Source organism: Paroedura picta, chromosome 1 (assembly GCF_049243985.1).
Source record: "Paroedura picta isolate Pp20150507F chromosome 1, Ppicta_v3.0, whole genome shotgun sequence".
NCBI classification, from domain to species: domain Eukaryota; kingdom Metazoa; phylum Chordata; class Lepidosauria; order Squamata; family Gekkonidae; genus Paroedura; species Paroedura picta.
The window spans coordinates 109,428,893-109,446,769 of NC_135369.1; the positions used below are offsets into that span (position 1 = coordinate 109,428,893).

Genomic DNA, 17,877 nt, shown 5'->3' on the forward strand with positions numbered 1-17,877 from the left:
AATGGCCTTCTACTAATATTCCTGTATGGGAAAAGTTCTGTTTGCTTCTTAAAAACCAAAAAACAAACAGAAGATATTCACACTAAAAGGAGGCTTCAGGGTGTTTATAGAAAAATGGCCAGCAACTTTAATACTTCTGCTTGAACTGTTTACCAAGGATGAAACTATGCAATATTGACAGAAGCAGTTTTTATACTTAACTTTTCACTGCCCAGAGAAGTCTCAAAGTAGTTTACAATCACCTTACAATTACCTTCCTCTCCCCACAACAGTTACCATGTGAGGAGGTGGGGCTGTGAGAGCTTGACAAGACTGCTATATTAGAACAGCTCTGATAGCACTGTGACTAGCCCCTGGCTACATGTGGAGGAGCAGGAAATCAAACCTGGCTCCTTAAACTGGCTCTTGGGTATAGAATCATCGAGTTGGAAGGGACCTCCAGGGTCATCTAGTCCAACCTCCTGATCTTCAGTAGATAAAAAACCCCACCCAGTTCTAAAAGTCCATATAGGTGTCCCTTGTAGAGAAAATATAAAGAGGCAACTGGAAAAGAATATGAGAAACTAGTAAAAGTGCGGTATTTATTTATTTGCATCACTTCTAGTCTACTTTTATGTTGCATAACAGAAAATAGTTTTTACTTAACATAGCTGGCCAGAGACATATTTTTCTACTTTATGGCAGTAAAAATTTAGTAATGTGGTTATTTTCTGAAACAGTCCATCCCTCTGATGGAAGGGATTTTTTTCTCTACAGGAACATTCTTTACTGGGCAGATGTCTGAGCTGAGGTAGAAATGTATGTTTCAATAATTTTAACACAGTTTGTTTACTATATATCTGGATAAGCATGTATGATAACTTCACTGTGATACAGTAAATAAAAAAAATCACTCTCAGAACAAATCAAATAGTCTGAGTTTTTATGGTTGAACCTGTGTAGCTTTCTCTTTTATGTTATTTACAGATGTAGGTTTTGACAGATCCAAATCCAAATAAATAAATAATATAAAATATATGGTAAATATTACTTCCCTCTGTTTCTCTCATAATATTAGGAGTTCTGATTAGCAGAGGAATGTTGTTTCATGACAAATCAAAAAGAACAAAGCAAACCGTTAGAGATTCAACACAACAATCATTAAGCCAGCCACACACATGCACTGTACCCGGATCTCTCATACTTGTTGCAGAAGAAGGGGTGCTGCAACTCAGTAACCAGTCTGCAGTGTTTAAAACAGTCATGTTGTCTCCTGAGAATTGGAATGGCATACAAGGGTTCATTGTCAGAATATCTGCTTAATGTACAAGGATATCTTTCATTGCAAGAGAAAAAAAGTCACTAGAATGTTTTTAAGGACTATTGGTGGTGGTGGGGAATCACTACATACAGTTTAATAGCTGTTGTTCCTTGTTTTATGCCTCCTATGACACTGATGGGCCTACATGGGTCACTCATTCAGTAAGGGTCTTTGGATACCATACCAGAAAAAGTAGATTTCACTGCTAATATCAGAGTATTATCTAAAACAGGTACATATACATGTTTAACTGTATTCACATTATGGGAGGCGGTGAGATTTGCATCAGAAAACACATCCTTAGTCCAACTACATATAGAAGTGGAATTGTACCAAACTGTGTGTCATATGTGTGTCATTCACACTGTGCAAATCAGGATATACAGCAGAGTCAAAAAGAAAGAAACCTGGAATAGGCACTGCTTTATTACATTATTTTACAAAGCAAATGAGTTTTATTTCACTGTAACTCAATTTCTAATTTTTTCCTATTGTTTTGTCTATGCAAAAAATCTCTGATGCTGATTGTTTTCTCATGGACACTTATATGCACCTAACATGAGAAAGCTTACAGGACAGTAGCAGATTACATGTTTTGCATATATGAGGTCCATTAATCAATCTCTCACATCTTCTCCTGAAAGAGTCTGAGATAGCAGGACTGGGAAACAAACAGGTATATGCAAAGAATCATAGTGAGCTAGGTGGACCAATGTTTTGATTCAGTATAAATAAGATGGAGATCCTCACAAAACAACAAAGCCAAAGAACTGGAAGATAATGTGAACAAAAATAGTTCAATGTGGATAACACATCACACAAGATGAAGTCATGAAATCACAGATGAGCAGTGATGATAATCAAGGAAAAACATTAAGAAAGAACCACAAAGTTATTTCTGAGGATCATGGAAGATTCATGCATTCAGCTGCCTCTACAGTAGTATAAATAATTCTTAAAGGAATGTTGTCTCTGGAAAGAATGGCTTTGTGTAAATATTTGACAAAGTGCTCTTTTGAAACTTGATACTATCTGGACTTTCATTAATTGTTCTGAATGTCATTTGTTCCTTATATATCTATAATGAATCTAGAAATAATGAAGATATAAATATGATGTTGACAGCAATGCATATTTGTCCTTGTTCATAACCTGGACAGCCCAGGACAGCCCCATCACATTAGATCTGGGAAGCTAAGCAGAGTCAGTCTTGGTTAATATTTGGATGGGAGGCCACAAAAGAAGATCAGAATCATGACACAGAAGCAGGCAATGACAAGCCAACTCTGAATGTCTCTTGTCCTGAAAACCCCACATGGTTACCATAAGTCAGCTGTGATCAAAAACAATGTTTATCAAATGTAAGCTGACTAGACAAGAATCTTTGCTTAATCCTTGCCACTTCTGTAACACAATGCTACTCTTCATTTGAGTCTTCAGGCTGGTTTTGAGAGTTTTCATGTCAGTGTCAGCCCATGCCAGGGATATACCACAATGCTATAAAACTCTGCATGCTGAAGTATCACATGGAAAATGCTGGTGTGTATTAAAGCAGGAGTAAGGCACTGTACACAGCCTACTACATTCTGACTCTTCCCCTATTTAGTGATCCATACCATTTCAGAAGGCTTCCCAAGTCACTCTTTGGAGAGTACAAGTTGTTAAAAAAAAGAAAAAATGGGAGATCCATTCCATTAGGGGAGCTATGATGGTCCTTTAAATCTACTCCTTTATGTATATCCTGCTTTTACATGGAATGTTGATGGTCTCCCATACAGATATCTGATTAGCTCTGTATATTATTAGCTTCAATCATTTCACAGCCTGTGATGTTCACTGGGCCCAATGCTGCAGACTTACTTATAGTTGTGTTTTAACGTTGCCATATGTAAGTCAGTCTGACTGCTGACCAAAGGTTCAGCCCAATTGTAGAGGCCTAAAAACAGTAAGATCTTGGCATCTTTAAGTTAATGAAATTAAGGCAGGCACAAGGCTCAAGGCTGGGCAGTAAAATGGATGAAGCAATTTAAAAGAAAATGGAAAGTTTAAAATGCAGGCCAAACTATAAGATAGGAAAAACAATCCAAGAAAGATGGGACTATTATTATGCAAACATAGTGAAAGTGAGTCAGGAACTGGCAGAGGTATGGTCTGTAGGAGCAACACAAGGACATAGTGGAAAGAACAGAGCAATTTTAGAGGCAAGTGGATTGTCAGTAAGCAAAATTAATCCTTTCCACAACTCCTCCAAGCTTACAGATAATTGTAACATATGTTACCTTATACATTATTGGTCCATCTATCTCACCATTGTCTACTCTTAAGAGCAGACCTCTAGAAATCCAGTTAGGGTAAGGCTTTTTTCAACATTTGCTCCTTTAAATCCTTCAATTGACAATATCGGAGACTGAAACTACATTCCTACCTTCATAATTTTCTTTATAGACCAGCACATAACTACCTATTCTTTATTTTCTTCCAGAATTTCAACTGTACCCATGATGAATTTGTTTCTCTTAAAGGTACCAGAATCTTTAGACTTAAAGAGTTAGGTTGTCACTCACCGCCAGTTCCATTTGTTGTAACGGATGTGCTGCTAAGATTTGATTTGTCCAGTTTAGAGTTACTCGGGGTTTCACTGCTTCCCACAAGATTATGAGGACTTGCTAGATCCTGCATTTCCATAGATCTATTATAAGAAAAGAAATACTGTTATTATATCCTATTTGTATTACAGAAGTGTGCACAGATCTGAGTCATCCATATGTGTATTCAAACTGAAAATACTGCATAATTTTCACAAAATATTATAGGACGAAGAATATAATTTTACAGTCAGCCTTATATTTTGAGTATTGTGACCGCCATAAATAAATAAATAGATGATGATGATGATGATGATAATTGTAGATGTGTCAATGGGATTTTAATGTATTTTATGGGGTTTTATACTGTTGTAACCCGCCACGAGTCGCAAGGGAGTGGCGGGTAATAAATCCAATAATAATAATAATAATAATAATAATAATAATAATAATAAGTGAAATTTATGAGAAACTGGAACCTCAAGGAAGGGGAAAAGAGAACAGCTATAGTATTCTATTCATATCATGCCAATAACAGTTTATTCAAATGGAAAACAGTTTCTTAAACTTTGCAAATCATCAACATGAACTCCTAGGTATATTTCATTTTCAGTGATATGTGATACTCTTAATATTTATGAAAATATATCAGAATGTAAACAATCTTATGGTGATATGTAAGCGTATATGGTCCACTCTCCAAATGGTTCTACACTCTCCAATATATAAAGGTCTACAAGTGATACATTTTCAATAGTGATACATTTTCATCGTTGGATAGAATTCATTTAAAGAGGATCCATTGATAAAATAATGTTGATGATTTGCAAATTTTGAGAAACAGTTTTCCATTTGAATAAACTGTTATTTGCCATTGCCAGCTTGAAGCCCAGAGTTTCCAGCAGGCCTTGTCCTGCATCCCCTCCCCTAGGCAATAGCTTGCTGTTCCCTCATTGTTTTCACTTAGGGCTATGAAGAGATACCTCCTTCCCAAAGCAGTCTCCTCTCTCTCTCCTCTGTCCAGTATATAAAAAAGGAGAATGTATATTATTTCAAAAATAATAAAAATATTTTAAAAGAGAACATTTTCCTATTTACTCATGTCATAATGTATTTCTAAATGATCAGGTGAAGATTACAAATAGGAATAAAGTATCAAATCAAAACATCAGGACTATCACAGAGGAATAAAAATTCTTTCTGTTCTTAATCCCAGAATATTTATGAGTCAGTAACTATTAGTGGCAACAGCTGTGCCATGGGATCACCAAGAGTCGGGCACAAGTGAATGGCTGACAACAACAATTATTAGAAAGAATGCTGGGGTAGTGAACAAGGAAAAAGATTACCAGGGTAAATAGGGGAAATACTAAGTGGGGAAAACAACAAGAAGGGAAGGACATTTGAAGGGAAAAATCAGTGGGCACAGAAGGGATTAGGCAGTCCTTCCTTCTGCTTTTTTATTTACAAATGCCTCCTCGGCCTGAAACATTCACAAGGCCCCAAACAAGGAAGGGGTTTGGTATCACACATTTGCCAAGGTAATGTTTGGCTCTTCCCATGCTGATGTAGTCTTCTGATGCAGTGTTGTGAAGTAGTTGACTGTAGAACACTCGTACTAATGACAGAAACTGAAACAGGCACATTAACATGTGAGAGCAAAAATATTTTATGAGCCAATTTAAATGAAACTATATTAAACCTAACATTCTATATAAAAGTATTATCAAATTAGAGGAAATGTGAAAATGCTCCTACCTTTTCTATGTCAAGGGTGGACAAACTGTGGCTCTCCAGTTGTCCATGGACTACAATTGCCATGAGCATGTGGCAAGAGCTCATGGTAATTGTAGTCCATGGACATCTGAAGAGTCACCAATTGGTCACACTTGGAGATCCTTTCCAATTGGATTTTAGTCCTGGTTATGGGACTGAAACAGCCTTGGTTATTCAGGTTGATGACCTGCATCAGGTGATAGAAGTATGACTCTCCTGGACCGCTCAGCAACTTTTCATGCTATTGATTATGGTAGCCTTCTGGGCTGTGTTTCAGGGCTCATATTGGGAGGTTCTATTTTGTAGCAGTTCTGGTTCTACCTAGAAGGTAGGATTCAGAGTTGGTGCTGGGGACTGCTGCTCAGCCCCTTGGTCTCTGGTGTGTGAGGTCCTGCAAGGTTTCATCCAGGCATGTGGGATTTTTTTATAAATATATTTTGGATTCAGTCCAAATTGCTTTGGGCCAAAAATTATTAGTTCAAATCGCCCATAGCTTTTTTCAGATTGGGCGTCATTGAAACCAAAGGTGCCATTGAAGTCTATAGGAATTTCCCCCTTTTTTTGACTTGGGGGTGGGGATTAAGATACAGGCTCAAAACTTGCAATTTGCCTGCAAGAGTCTCTACTCAAAATAACCCCCAAGTTTCAAAAAGATTGGACCAGAAGGTCCAATTCTAGGGGCATCCAAAGAGAACGCCCCCATCTAACTTTCATTATTTTCATGGTTGCAACTGGGCAATATCAACTGCACTGCTGTCAACTCCTTTGAGAAGTACCACAGGGTTCTTTCCTGAACTCTGTTCAACAATTTCATGTGCCCTCTTGCCCAGCTTGTCAGAGAGTTTGGGTTGGGATGTCATTAATATGCTGACAACACCCAGTTCTATGCACGGCCGCCGAAACGGCGATTTCGGGTCACATGGAAAACGCGGAGGGGGAAGACGCGACGCACACCGATTATGCACGGGGCGGGGCGCGACGACGGCAAAACCCAGAGTAACCGATTATGCACGCGGCAATCCGGGCGCCGCTTCTGGTTGCGCCCCGGTCACCCGGAAGCTGCGCTTTCTTCCACATTTCACTGACGCGGCTTTTTCGGCGGTATGCACCAAAGCTGTGGCCAGTTGCAGCCGGCTCCGTGCGTAATCAGTGATTTTAGTCGCCGCCATTCCACCCCGAATGTGCGTTATTCCCCCCATGCATAATGGGTCATGGTGAGCAGTCTCAGACCAGCCAGGCTGAGACACAGCCACACTATGTCAAGTCCCTGGACAAGGCAGCCACTAGGCTGGAAGATATACTGGAGGAGCAGTACTGAAGGCCATAGGTCACAGACCAAGGTCCCAACAGGTGGTGTTGGAGGACGCAATCTATCCTGACAGCTGTCAGAAGTTCAGGATGCCTGTCAGCTTGCTGTCAGGTTAGATGGGGCACAGCTGCAACCCCTTCTTCTGATGAGGGCTGCTTCTACTAGTCTTGGCTGTTGTTGTTGTTGTTATGTGCGAAGTCGTGTCCGACCCATCGCGACCCCATGGACAATGATCCTCCAGGCCTTCCTGTCCTCTACCATTCCCTGGAGTCCTTTTAAGTTTGCACCTACTGCTTCAGTGACTCCATCCATCCACCTCATTCTCTGTCGTCCCCTTCTTCTTTTGCCCTCGATCACTCCCAGCATTAAGCTCTTCTCCAGGGAATCCTTCCTTCTCATGAGGTGGCCAAAGTATTTGAGTTTCATCTTCAGGATCTGGCCTTCTAAAGAGCAGTCAGGGCTGATCTCCTCTAGGACTGACCGGTTTGTTCGCCTTGCAGTCCAAGGGACTCGCAAGAGTCTTCTCCAGCACCAGAGTTCAAAAGCCTCAATTCTTTGACGCTCGGCCTTCCTTATGGTCCAACTTTCGCAGCCATACATTGCAACTGGGAATACCATAGCCTTGACTAAACGCACTTTTGTTGGTTAGTCTTGGCTATATCAGAAGAATCTTGAGGCAAGGTCCTTCATGGGGACAATGCATGTGTTACCCTGCCCATCTTCCCAGATGACTCCTGTTCCACTTTGCTATGGCAAAACTCTGTTCCTGTGATTCCTGGTTCCAGACTATTGGCTTGGCTTTAAACCCCATTCCAGCTCTTTGACCTTTGGCTTGGCTACCGACTCCATTTCTGAATCTGGTCTGTGTTTTGTCTCTCTCCCTGGTTTTCGATCCTGGCTCGGCTTGACTCTGCACCCATTCCCATTTGGGTGAACTCTGTCTCCTTTGGCTCCCAGTCCCAACCTCCCAGACTGGACTCTGGCAAGCCCTCTGCCTTAGCACAACCACCCAGCTGAGGAGGTGCAGTCCAGCAGGGCAGCACATATTCAACTTTAGTTTTGTTTGCTGTAATAAACTAACACAGCTACCCCACTCAACGAAAGTGTATCAAGGAACTTATTTCAGAGAAAGACAAATGATTATGTTATTGAATTAATTAATTTATTAACATGAGTATAGACTGTATACTTTGAAGCAAGGCAACAGGTTTGCCAAATCTTGGGAGACTAAATTCTGGCAGGAGGCAGGGCCCAGTAATGGGGTGTGGCCCAGTCATCATGTATACATTTTCCACTGTTTAAAAAAGAATATGTACAAGCCTCCTCCAATTTAGTACACAGACTATATAAAGGGATAAAGCTTCCTGCTTTTCAAGTAGCTTGCATGTTAGTGAGTCTGGATTGGGTCTTTTACAAGCTACTCAAAAGTGGAAAAGTCCACCTCCCCTTTTTGAGCCTGTATACAGGGGTTAGTATCCAAGATATTAAAGGAATTCAAAGCTGAATAGCTGAATCCCTTGGTATATACTGGGAGTAGGTCTAATTCAGACTGGGTCAGCCACCCAGGCTAGTCAAAAGATAATTTGTGTGTGTGTGCTTTTGAATAGTCAGTAACTGGGGGGGGGGCTAAGCTTGATCTCCTCCCACAGCCATCTGAAAGGGGGGGGGAACAGGTGGTGGGTTGGGAACTTCCTCTCATGCTTATATATACCCTGGGCTCAACAAAGCTTCCTCTCTCATTCCTTTGCCCAGTGCTGTCCCATACAGTTCTGCTTCTCCTATACAGCATGGGGGGAAATGGTGCCAATTAGAACATCAGCACAAATCAAACAAATGAATACAAATTCAAAAATGAAGCTTACATTAACAACAAAAAATAAGTTGCAGTGTTGATTTTTTAATATATTGGTGTTTGTTCAATGTCATTGTACATCAGAAGACACAATCCTTGGTTTAGGAGAAACAGATGCCTCATATACTTAAACCATTTTGACAAAACAGAAAATAAGAGTATGTAGTAAGAGCCAAAAAGGAAATTGACCCCCCCACACACACAAAATATGTAAAATAGGATGGTTTATTTTTTTTATCAAATTATCCTGAAAGTTAAAATCCACAACAGTATGACATACAAACCTACCAAATAACAGTAAACTTACAGACAAAAGAATAAGCAATCCCAGCACTCAACTGTCAGTAAAAATAAAACTCAGAATTCATACTTTTGGCTCCCTGCCTTTTTTAGTGTTCTGAGAATGTGAAAGCATTCATCTGAAAAACATGTCTACAGAGATTCGTAGACTGCTGTGTGCACTTTCCTAACTCTACCAATATACCTTAATCATGACCTGCAACAACCTCACAATTCCGGTTCTGGGCCTCTTCTGAACAGCAGACAAGAAACCCCCAAGGACTAAGTTGAGACCACCATACTCATTTTCACTTATAACCAAATCCAGATTTGAACTTTGAAAGCCTAAGGTGGAGAGCTGATTGTAGAAAGGCAAATCCATTTTATGCTTAAAAGGGTGGGTAAAGTTACTTTACTTTGGGAATTGCCCTTATATTTGGTCACTTCCAAAGAAATTTGACAATAATGTTGACTCAAAACATACTGAAATATAACAGATTGTAAAACATAATTCACTACAGCAAGCAGAATTTCGGGTGCACACTTGGATGTATGGAAGCCTTCTGGGTTCTTTGTATGAAATACTGCAACACAAAGAAATTATGAGACTCATAAAGAATCTTATCTATTAGAGAAAGAATGTGCGACTCAAAGAACCGGTGAAGTTTTTTTTGCAGAGAAACAAATCTTGTAGAATGACCAGGCTGTTCAGACAGCCCATCCGCAGTGCAACCACATAAAAGGCCCATGGGCAAATACAAACGCATTAGCAGAAGTGCTTGAGGAATCTGCCAAGGAGCCAGATGCTGGTGATTGCAAAATTTCTTCCATAGTTGTCATCTGGATTTTCCAACTGCTGTCCAAAATGTGGACAATGAAACATGGTGATCTAATAATACAGGATGCACCAAGTACTGCTATAATCTGAATAAACATCAGGACCCATAAACAAGATTTTAAAAAACAATGATTTGAAAATAGTCATGGCAAAGATGATATATGTATTTCTGGAATCTTTCTGTAGGCTAAAAAAGTAATTAAAGCATGATTTTCATTTGTCTCCTGATGCCTGATACACCGAAGCATGCAAACAGACTCCCTCTTCTACCACTCCTGCTTTTCATGGCCACCTCCCTTCCTGTTGCTGACTTCTGGGGTCCCTCAACAGAGGCTACAGACCTTTTGCCATCCTCACTTCAACCCCAACTCAGCTACTGCCAGTCAGAATAGTAGAAGATGTAGGGAAGAAGAAAATTTACTGTCTGTTGAAGGAAAATGATTTTACAAGTCTTATGTTACGCTCAGTGTACACTGCTGCTCTGATATTCTTCACCCTGATTGGTATCGATAGCAATCAGTGGAATGGACAAGAAAATATATGATGCGATCTCACAGGGCTGCAAACTGGAACATTCATTAGAACAGCTTTTCTCAACCTTTTTATCATTGAGAAACATTCTTCAGGCTTTAAGAAACCCCCCAAATGGTGAAATCACACAGTATGTGGTTGGGAAGAATAGCTGTGTACATGCCCACCGAGGGGCCCTACCCTTCCCACCCCCCCAGGCCGACATTGGCCATTTGTGGGGAGGACAGTTCAACATGACCATATAAGGTCATGTCTTCCAATAAACATTTTAACAAATATAAAAATATATATATTAAAATTAGTTAACTCCCAAACATTTGGGAAACCCATTCAGGACTGTCAAGAAACCCCAGAACCCTGGTTGAGAACGCTTGCATTAGAGGATAACATCTAAGGATGATGAAGAAGATTTGGTTCTTATATGCCGCTTTTCTCTACCAGAAGGAGTCTCAAAGCGGCTTACTATCACCTTCCCTTTTCTCTCCCCACAATAGACACCCTGTGAGAGCCCTGATATTACTGCTCAGTCAGAATAGTTTTATCAGCACCATGGCAAGCTCAAGGCCACCCAGCTGGCTGCATGTGGAGGAAGAGCAGAGAATCAAACCCAGCTAGCTCACCAGATTCTAAGTCTGCACTCCTAACCACTACACCAAGCTGGCTCTCTGGATGAGGTGATACTATCTAAAAATACCCCTAAACTATAGGCCTGATAAAGAAGCATTCTCCAAAGGCTCCATGGTGCCCACCAGTTCTTCCCCTAGCACTTAAACCTTTTCCACATTACAATGTTGCCACTGTTTCCTGGCAAGCTGTATCCCCAGCTGATGCTCTGACTTTGCGGCACCAATTCTGCAAAGGGCATTTATTTCAAAGAAGTTTTTCTTGAATTCCTATGTGTTTTGCAGTTCCTTTGAAAAGTGGCATTGTGGCCCATTCATCATGTATTTCATCAGCTACAGAACCTTTTTTCTGTAGCTGGCAGGAGCTCATGGGAATTGTAGTCCATGGACATCTGGAGGGCCGCTGTTTGACTACCCCTGCACTAATTCAGTGACTGAGGCATGCTAAGTGTGTTCTCATGCAACAGAACCTCCTATTTTTGCTTATAACATCATAACATTGTAAAAAATATGGGCTGAATGTAACTTGGGGAAAAGAATGGTTGCCACCATTTCAAAGGTCCCATGCTCCTATTGGGGATCCTAGGACTGGATAGAGAGCCAGTTTAGTGTAGTGGTTAGGAGTGCAGACTTCTAATCTGGCATGCTGGGTTTGATTCCCTACTCCCCCACATGCAGCCAGCTGGGTGGCCTTGGGCTATTCTAACCAAGCAGTGATATCAGGGCTCTCTCAACCTCATTCACCTCACAAGGTATCTGTTGTGGGGAAAGGAAAGGGAAGGCAACTGTAAGCTGCTTTGAGCCTCCTTCGGGTACAGAAAAGCGGCATATAAGAACCACCACCACCACCTCCTCCTTCTGGATATGCCTATTCAATAATTATGAAGAATGCTAAATGTGTCCTCATGTACTTCATCTGTGATGGAACCTCCTTTTTTCACATGCAGTAAAGTCATAACATCATAACATTATAAAAAAGAAAACACCAGGAGCTATAGGGGAAGTGAAGCAGTATGTGGCATCAAAACCTACTTACCAAAGAAAAACAAAACAAAAATGAACTTCATTGATAGGTAACTGCACAGAGAAGGCTACACAAATCCCTGCTTCCTGTTTTGTTCTCACATTATAATGTTACTATATTATAATGAAAAAAGTAATGTAACTTAATAAACATTACACTTTTAAAAATCCACATTGCTAAGGGAACAACTTAGGGCAGTGGTCCCCAACCACCGGGCCGTGGCTCCCTCTCCCCGCCCCCCCCCCCCCCCCGCAGTGAGAAACTTCCCAGGCCGCAAACTTGCGGCCCGGCAAGCTTCTTTTTGCGGGATGGGGGGAGCGGGAAGTGCAGCCGCCAGCGCAAACATGCATGCGTGGCAGGTCTGCACATGCACATTTGTGGCCGTACATGGCGCAAACACGCATGCTTGACAGTGTTGCACATGCACATTTGCGCATGGGCTACCGTGCATGCGCAGCAGCCGGATTGCCCTCCCCCCCCACTAGTCCACAGCCTAATAAAGGTTGCGGACTACTTACCTGGGGGGATGAGAGGCTAGTAGGCAGGGTGAACATGCAACACTGACTACACAAACCGGTGGCATGAAGAGAAACAAAATTCAAAATTGAGAATTCCTCACTGGAAAACGGTGAGATAAGATCTTGAGGCGGGGGGGGGGGGGGAGAATCATTGCAAATGAAGATTCAGAAACTGATTCAGAAACTGAAGGGTAAGAGGGTATGAAACTCGGATCTACTCATGGGAAGGCAAAATTTGGTATGGAAAATTTTGAATTGCTTGATTCTTTAAGTATATGGGGTTTCCTCTTGTATGAAAATAATATTATTGAATTTTTCAGAAAGTGGGTGGGGCTGTTGTAAGGCAGGGCTTGTTACTAGCTACCCTAATTCAAATGAAAGGATTTCTGTGACTACCACAGCAGCTACAGCTACTGGAGGATTAGGACTGATAAACACCTGGGCTTTCCTTCATCTGTGAGTGGTTCCATTCCCCCTTGAGTCTTTTCATCTTTTTATTACCCAACCTCTTTCTCCCTGCCCCAATAAGTTTTCCCTTGTTTATTTTTGCTCCCTTTATCTTCTCTGAGAAACAAACGTTTTACTTCAAGGCCTATTTTTTCTTTTGCAAAGCAAAGAGGGAGTTTCATTTTAATCTTACAGTCTAGTGAGCTGGGCTGTTGCACGAACGGTGATATGTATTCGGGAGCAGAATCCCACCCCCTTCTTCTCCAGGCTTACTGTATTCCCAGTGGCTGGATAATGCTTTCAAACAAAGTATAGATAATTCTAACCTTGACAGATCAATGGTCAGACTCTGAATAAGGCAGCTCTATGTGTTCAACATGGTTGTCATTCAGTTCTTTTGTAAAGCAAGTTGGAAAATATTGCATTTGGCTCTACCTTCTGTGGCAGCCCTTTGGGGCCTTGCTCTGTTTCATGTGACAGTAATTTTGTAGACTTCACCACCCTCTCTCAAAATTCCAAAGATAATTGCAGGCTCAAAAAGGCCAGGGACCTCTACTTTAGAGTACAAGTTTATCTAGAATAGCTCGTAAGTACTTAGATTTGGACAACTGCTTTGATATACAACCTTTCTGTTCTGTTCCTGGGTAAGTTCTTTAAGAACTTGACCTCATCAGACAAAAGCCCAACACATCAAACAATATTTTCATGTTTCTCCAACACAACAGGGAACAACAGGAATACTCTGGGACAGAATTTGTCTTGGAGTCTTAGAAATCACAGCTCTCAGTTCTAGCTGCTCATGGACTGAGTGTTTGATTATTTATTCCAAAATTTTGCCAGCTACAGATGTCAAGCTGACGGGTCAATAGTTACCTGGATTCTCCTTTTTCTCTTTCTTTAAGATGGGGACATTTGCCCTCCTCCAATCATCTGGCACCTCACCTGTTCTCCAAGAAGTGTCAGAGGTTCAGAGATTACATCTGTAAGTTCTTTTAGTAACCCTGGATGCAATTCATCTGGCCCAGAAGACTTTGTTTCATTTAAAGAAACTAGGTGTTTGTGGACTGCTCCAACAATGATCCTAGGCCACCATTCCCACCCCCCGTGTTGTGTTGTATTTTTGCCACATTGAGCACTATTTTCCTCACAAGAGAAGACTGAGGAGAAACAGGAGTTAAGCAGATCAGCCCTCTCTTCATCATCTGTTATCCACAGCTAGCCAACTGGCAATCCCTGGCCCCAAGAAAGTTTGACTGGCCCTGGCTTCCACCTGATGGAATGAGCTTTTGGAGAACTTCAGGGCCCTGATGGAGCTAGCACCATTAATCAGGGCCTGCAAGACATCTCTTCCGCCAGCCATATGGTTGAGGCCAGTATGCTCAGATGAACTAGTACACCACATGGGCCTCCCCTACCGGCTCCAAGTTCTCCTCCTACATCCTCCCCTCCTATGGAAGGTCATCAGACAATGACTCAACTCTCTCTCACAAAGATGCATTCATAACTTCTCATACCCATAACTTCTCATACCCAAATTATTACTTCTCACCAGCTAGATAAAATTATTTGGATATAATAAAAACATACATAACAAATAAAAACATACATAACATATTTTGAATTTTGTTCATCTTACAATGAGCCCAGCACAATATTTGTGGTTTGACTTCCCACATTTTATTCTTACAACAGCCTTGAGAGATAGATTAGTTGACCTTCACCTAAAGTGGGGAGGTTTATAGCTCAATGAAGATTTGAATCTTGATCCCCTGTACCCTAGTACTCTTCATCATACTATCTGATATTATACAAGAAAGACAAAGTACAAACAGGGAATATAGTAGATATCTTTTTTAAAAACCCTTCATCTACATCCTTGAACTACAATAATTGGAACTTACCCCAAAGGCAATATGAGGCATTATCAGATGGTTATCAGATTAATATTCAAGTTAATATGGGTGAATTCAAGCATATTCCAGCAAGCATGTGCAAAAAATGCTAAAGGTACAACAGAGATATCATGAACACTAGGACTACACAGAATTTTCAGCACTCAAAATTAGCTCCATTATATGTATCTCTGTTACAGCAATTGTGGCAGAGAAGTAACACTTCTTTAATGCTGTCACACCACAAGGTAGGTTTGAAAATTAAATATAGTGTATGATCAGTTTTGTTAATCATAGAATCATATAGTTGGGAGTGGTCATGCAGGCCATCTAATCCAACTCCCTGTTCAATGCAGGATAAGTATCTGTCCAGCCCCTGCCTGAAGACTGCCAGTGAGGAGGGAGTTTACCGCCTCCTTAGGCAGTTGATTCCATTGTTGAACTACTCTGACTGTGACATCCTTCTACACATAGTTTAAACCCATTACTGTGGGTCCTATTCTCTGCTGCCAACGGGAACCTTTTCCTGCCCTCCTTGAAAGTGACAACCTTTAAAATACTTGAAAACAGCGATCATGTCCCCTCTCAGTCTTCTCCAGGCTGAACTTTCCTAGGTCCCTCAGCCTTTCCTCAAAGGGCTTGGTCCCCGGGCCCCAGATAATTCTTATCACTCTCCTCTGAATCCTCTCAATTTTGTCCATGTCCTTTTTGAAGTGCACACAGAACTCCAGGTGAGTTCTGACCAATGCGGTATACGGTGGGCCTATGACATATTGTGATTTTGATGTGATGCCTCTGTTGATAAAACCCGACTCCATTTGACTTCTTTACCACCACATCATGCTGCCTCCTCATATTTAGCTCATAGTTCACAAGTACCCCAAGATCACAACACGCACCCTGCTAGCCAGAAGTGTATCTTCCATTCATTCCATTGTATCTTGTTCTCATTTGCCCACATCTCCAGCATGTTCAGATATCACTGAACTCTTATCTTTTGGAGTGTTTGCTATTCCACCCAATTTAGTGAGAAGTCCCCCTACTCCCCCATCCAGATAATTGATAAAATATTGAGAAGTACTGCACCCAGTACTGAGCCCTGTGGCACTCCGCTGCTCACCTCCCTCCACTCTGAATAAATATAATTGACAATCATTCTTTGGTGCGGTTTTCTAGCCCATTCCCTATCCACCCACCGCATATAAGCCAAGTTTTTCAGCCCTATTTTTAAGCTGAAGAAGTCCCCCTTGGCTTGTATGCGGGTATTTAAAAAATAGCTGCCAGACAACACAGGATGGTGGGGATGGGAGGCAAGTATACTTAACTGAAGAAGGCTGAAGTAGAGGTGCAGCAAGTCCTGGAGGGACAGTGGAAGGGGAGGGAAAGAACAGTCTCCACCTCCCCACCCTCTCTGCCTTAACGATGCTAGCACATGTTGTTGCTGCTGCTGAAGGAAGCTCTGAAGCCTCTGTCTCAGAACAGATAGCAGAAGCAGGAAGTGCCCCTAGAGGAAGGAATGGAAAGTGGAGGGAACAGAACACCGAGCTAAGAAGAAGGGAAGCACAGGATTGGATATAAAAAGGCAAGAGGGATCAGAGGGAAAGATGGAGGAGAAGAATAAGAAGAAAAGGGGTGTAGTGAAATAGTAGCTTAAAATCTTGTTCCTGAAACTTTGGTTCAGGCTTCGGCCTTGTAGAATCATTAGTGGCCCCCCTGAGAAAGTCTTTGCTCTCATAGTGTAAGAATGTAGTGCCAATTAGTTCCCCCTGTGCCTTTGAGAAGCCTCACACTATCCCCACCTACTGAAAAGACAGTTGGCTTCAGTGGTTCCCAATGAACTTGTTGTGAGAAATGGGCCTTGAGTGAGATGGGTTGACATTACATCATCTGCTTCAGGATTGGCTCATCTAACTTGACATTAGTAACCCTATTGGTTAATTAATAAATTGTTAATTTGGATATGATTGGTTTCTGTGCCCAAGACCCTACTTGGGAATCAGCCATAAAGATTTCTATTGTTCAGATTTTGGGGAAACTCTTGTTTGTGCCTTGTGAACCTGCAACTTTGAAATTCTGTCTTCTCATCCTGCCATTCTTGTGAGTATCATGTTTTAGCCAGAAATATTATATAATGTTTTTGTTTCCTCACTGCCAGTGTATAATTATATGTGTGCACCTTAATAAATATCAATTTATTTTTTAGAACTTTGTCATTTGATTCTGAGACAAGCTAAGATGAAGCCTAGCCTGCCTAACTTGTGCCATACTACCAATTAAGCCTTTTGATTGTGGGACTTGTCCTTGGACAGGGTCAAGCTCCCTGGTAAATTCCCTGATAGGCTTCAAGACTGCCTCTGGGTCTTGGACGCCTAGGGACCCATTTAGAGGTAGTGGCAGACTACCAAATAAGGAGGATAGACTACCTGTTTTGACTTCTTGTAGGCCACTCTGTTCTCTAAAGTCTGCGAACTTGGCTTTGGGGAACTGGGGTGTGACCACAAGGGGGGAGGGATCCTGCCCAAAATGGGAGGGAGTGAGGGGAGGAAAGGAGAAAAAGCCACTATTCAAACACCACCCTTGGCTTATATGTGAGTCAATACGTATTCCAGCATTTTGTGGTGAAATTAGGTGCCTTGGCTTATATGCGGGTCGGTTTATATGCGAGTATATACGGTAACCATCCAAAAATCCAGTCCACAGAACTCTAGTTTACCCATCAGAACATTATAGGGAATCTGGTCAAAAGCCTTACTGAAATCCAGGTAAACAACATCCACTGAGTTTCCATGATAGTCAAAGAAGGAAGCCAGGTTGGTTTGGCAGGACCTGTTGGAGACTAATCTGTGCTGACTTCCCCAGATGAACAAATAGTTCTTCAGATGATTGCAGATCATCCCCTTTAA

General features: G+C 41.5%; 1 protein-coding gene across 16 annotated transcripts in view; it reads right to left on the reverse strand.

Moving 5' to 3' along the window:
- Positions 1–17,877, reverse strand: part of EYA4 (EYA transcriptional coactivator and phosphatase 4) — a 197,665-nt gene that overhangs the window by 75,997 nt on the left and 103,791 nt on the right. For 10 of the 16 annotated variants that reach the window (XM_077352425.1, XM_077352495.1, XM_077352435.1 and 7 more), the window contains 2 exons: positions 3,865–3,989; positions 1,184–1,252 (listed from right to left, as the gene is read on the reverse strand). In XM_077352425.1, the coding sequence (XP_077208540.1) occupies positions 1,184–1,252; positions 3,865–3,989 (194 nt within the window). The remainder of the gene's footprint in view (positions 1–1,183; positions 1,253–3,864; positions 3,990–17,877) is intronic. The other 6 variants (XM_077352515.1, XM_077352520.1, XM_077352477.1 and 3 more) reach the window with 1 other exon arrangement.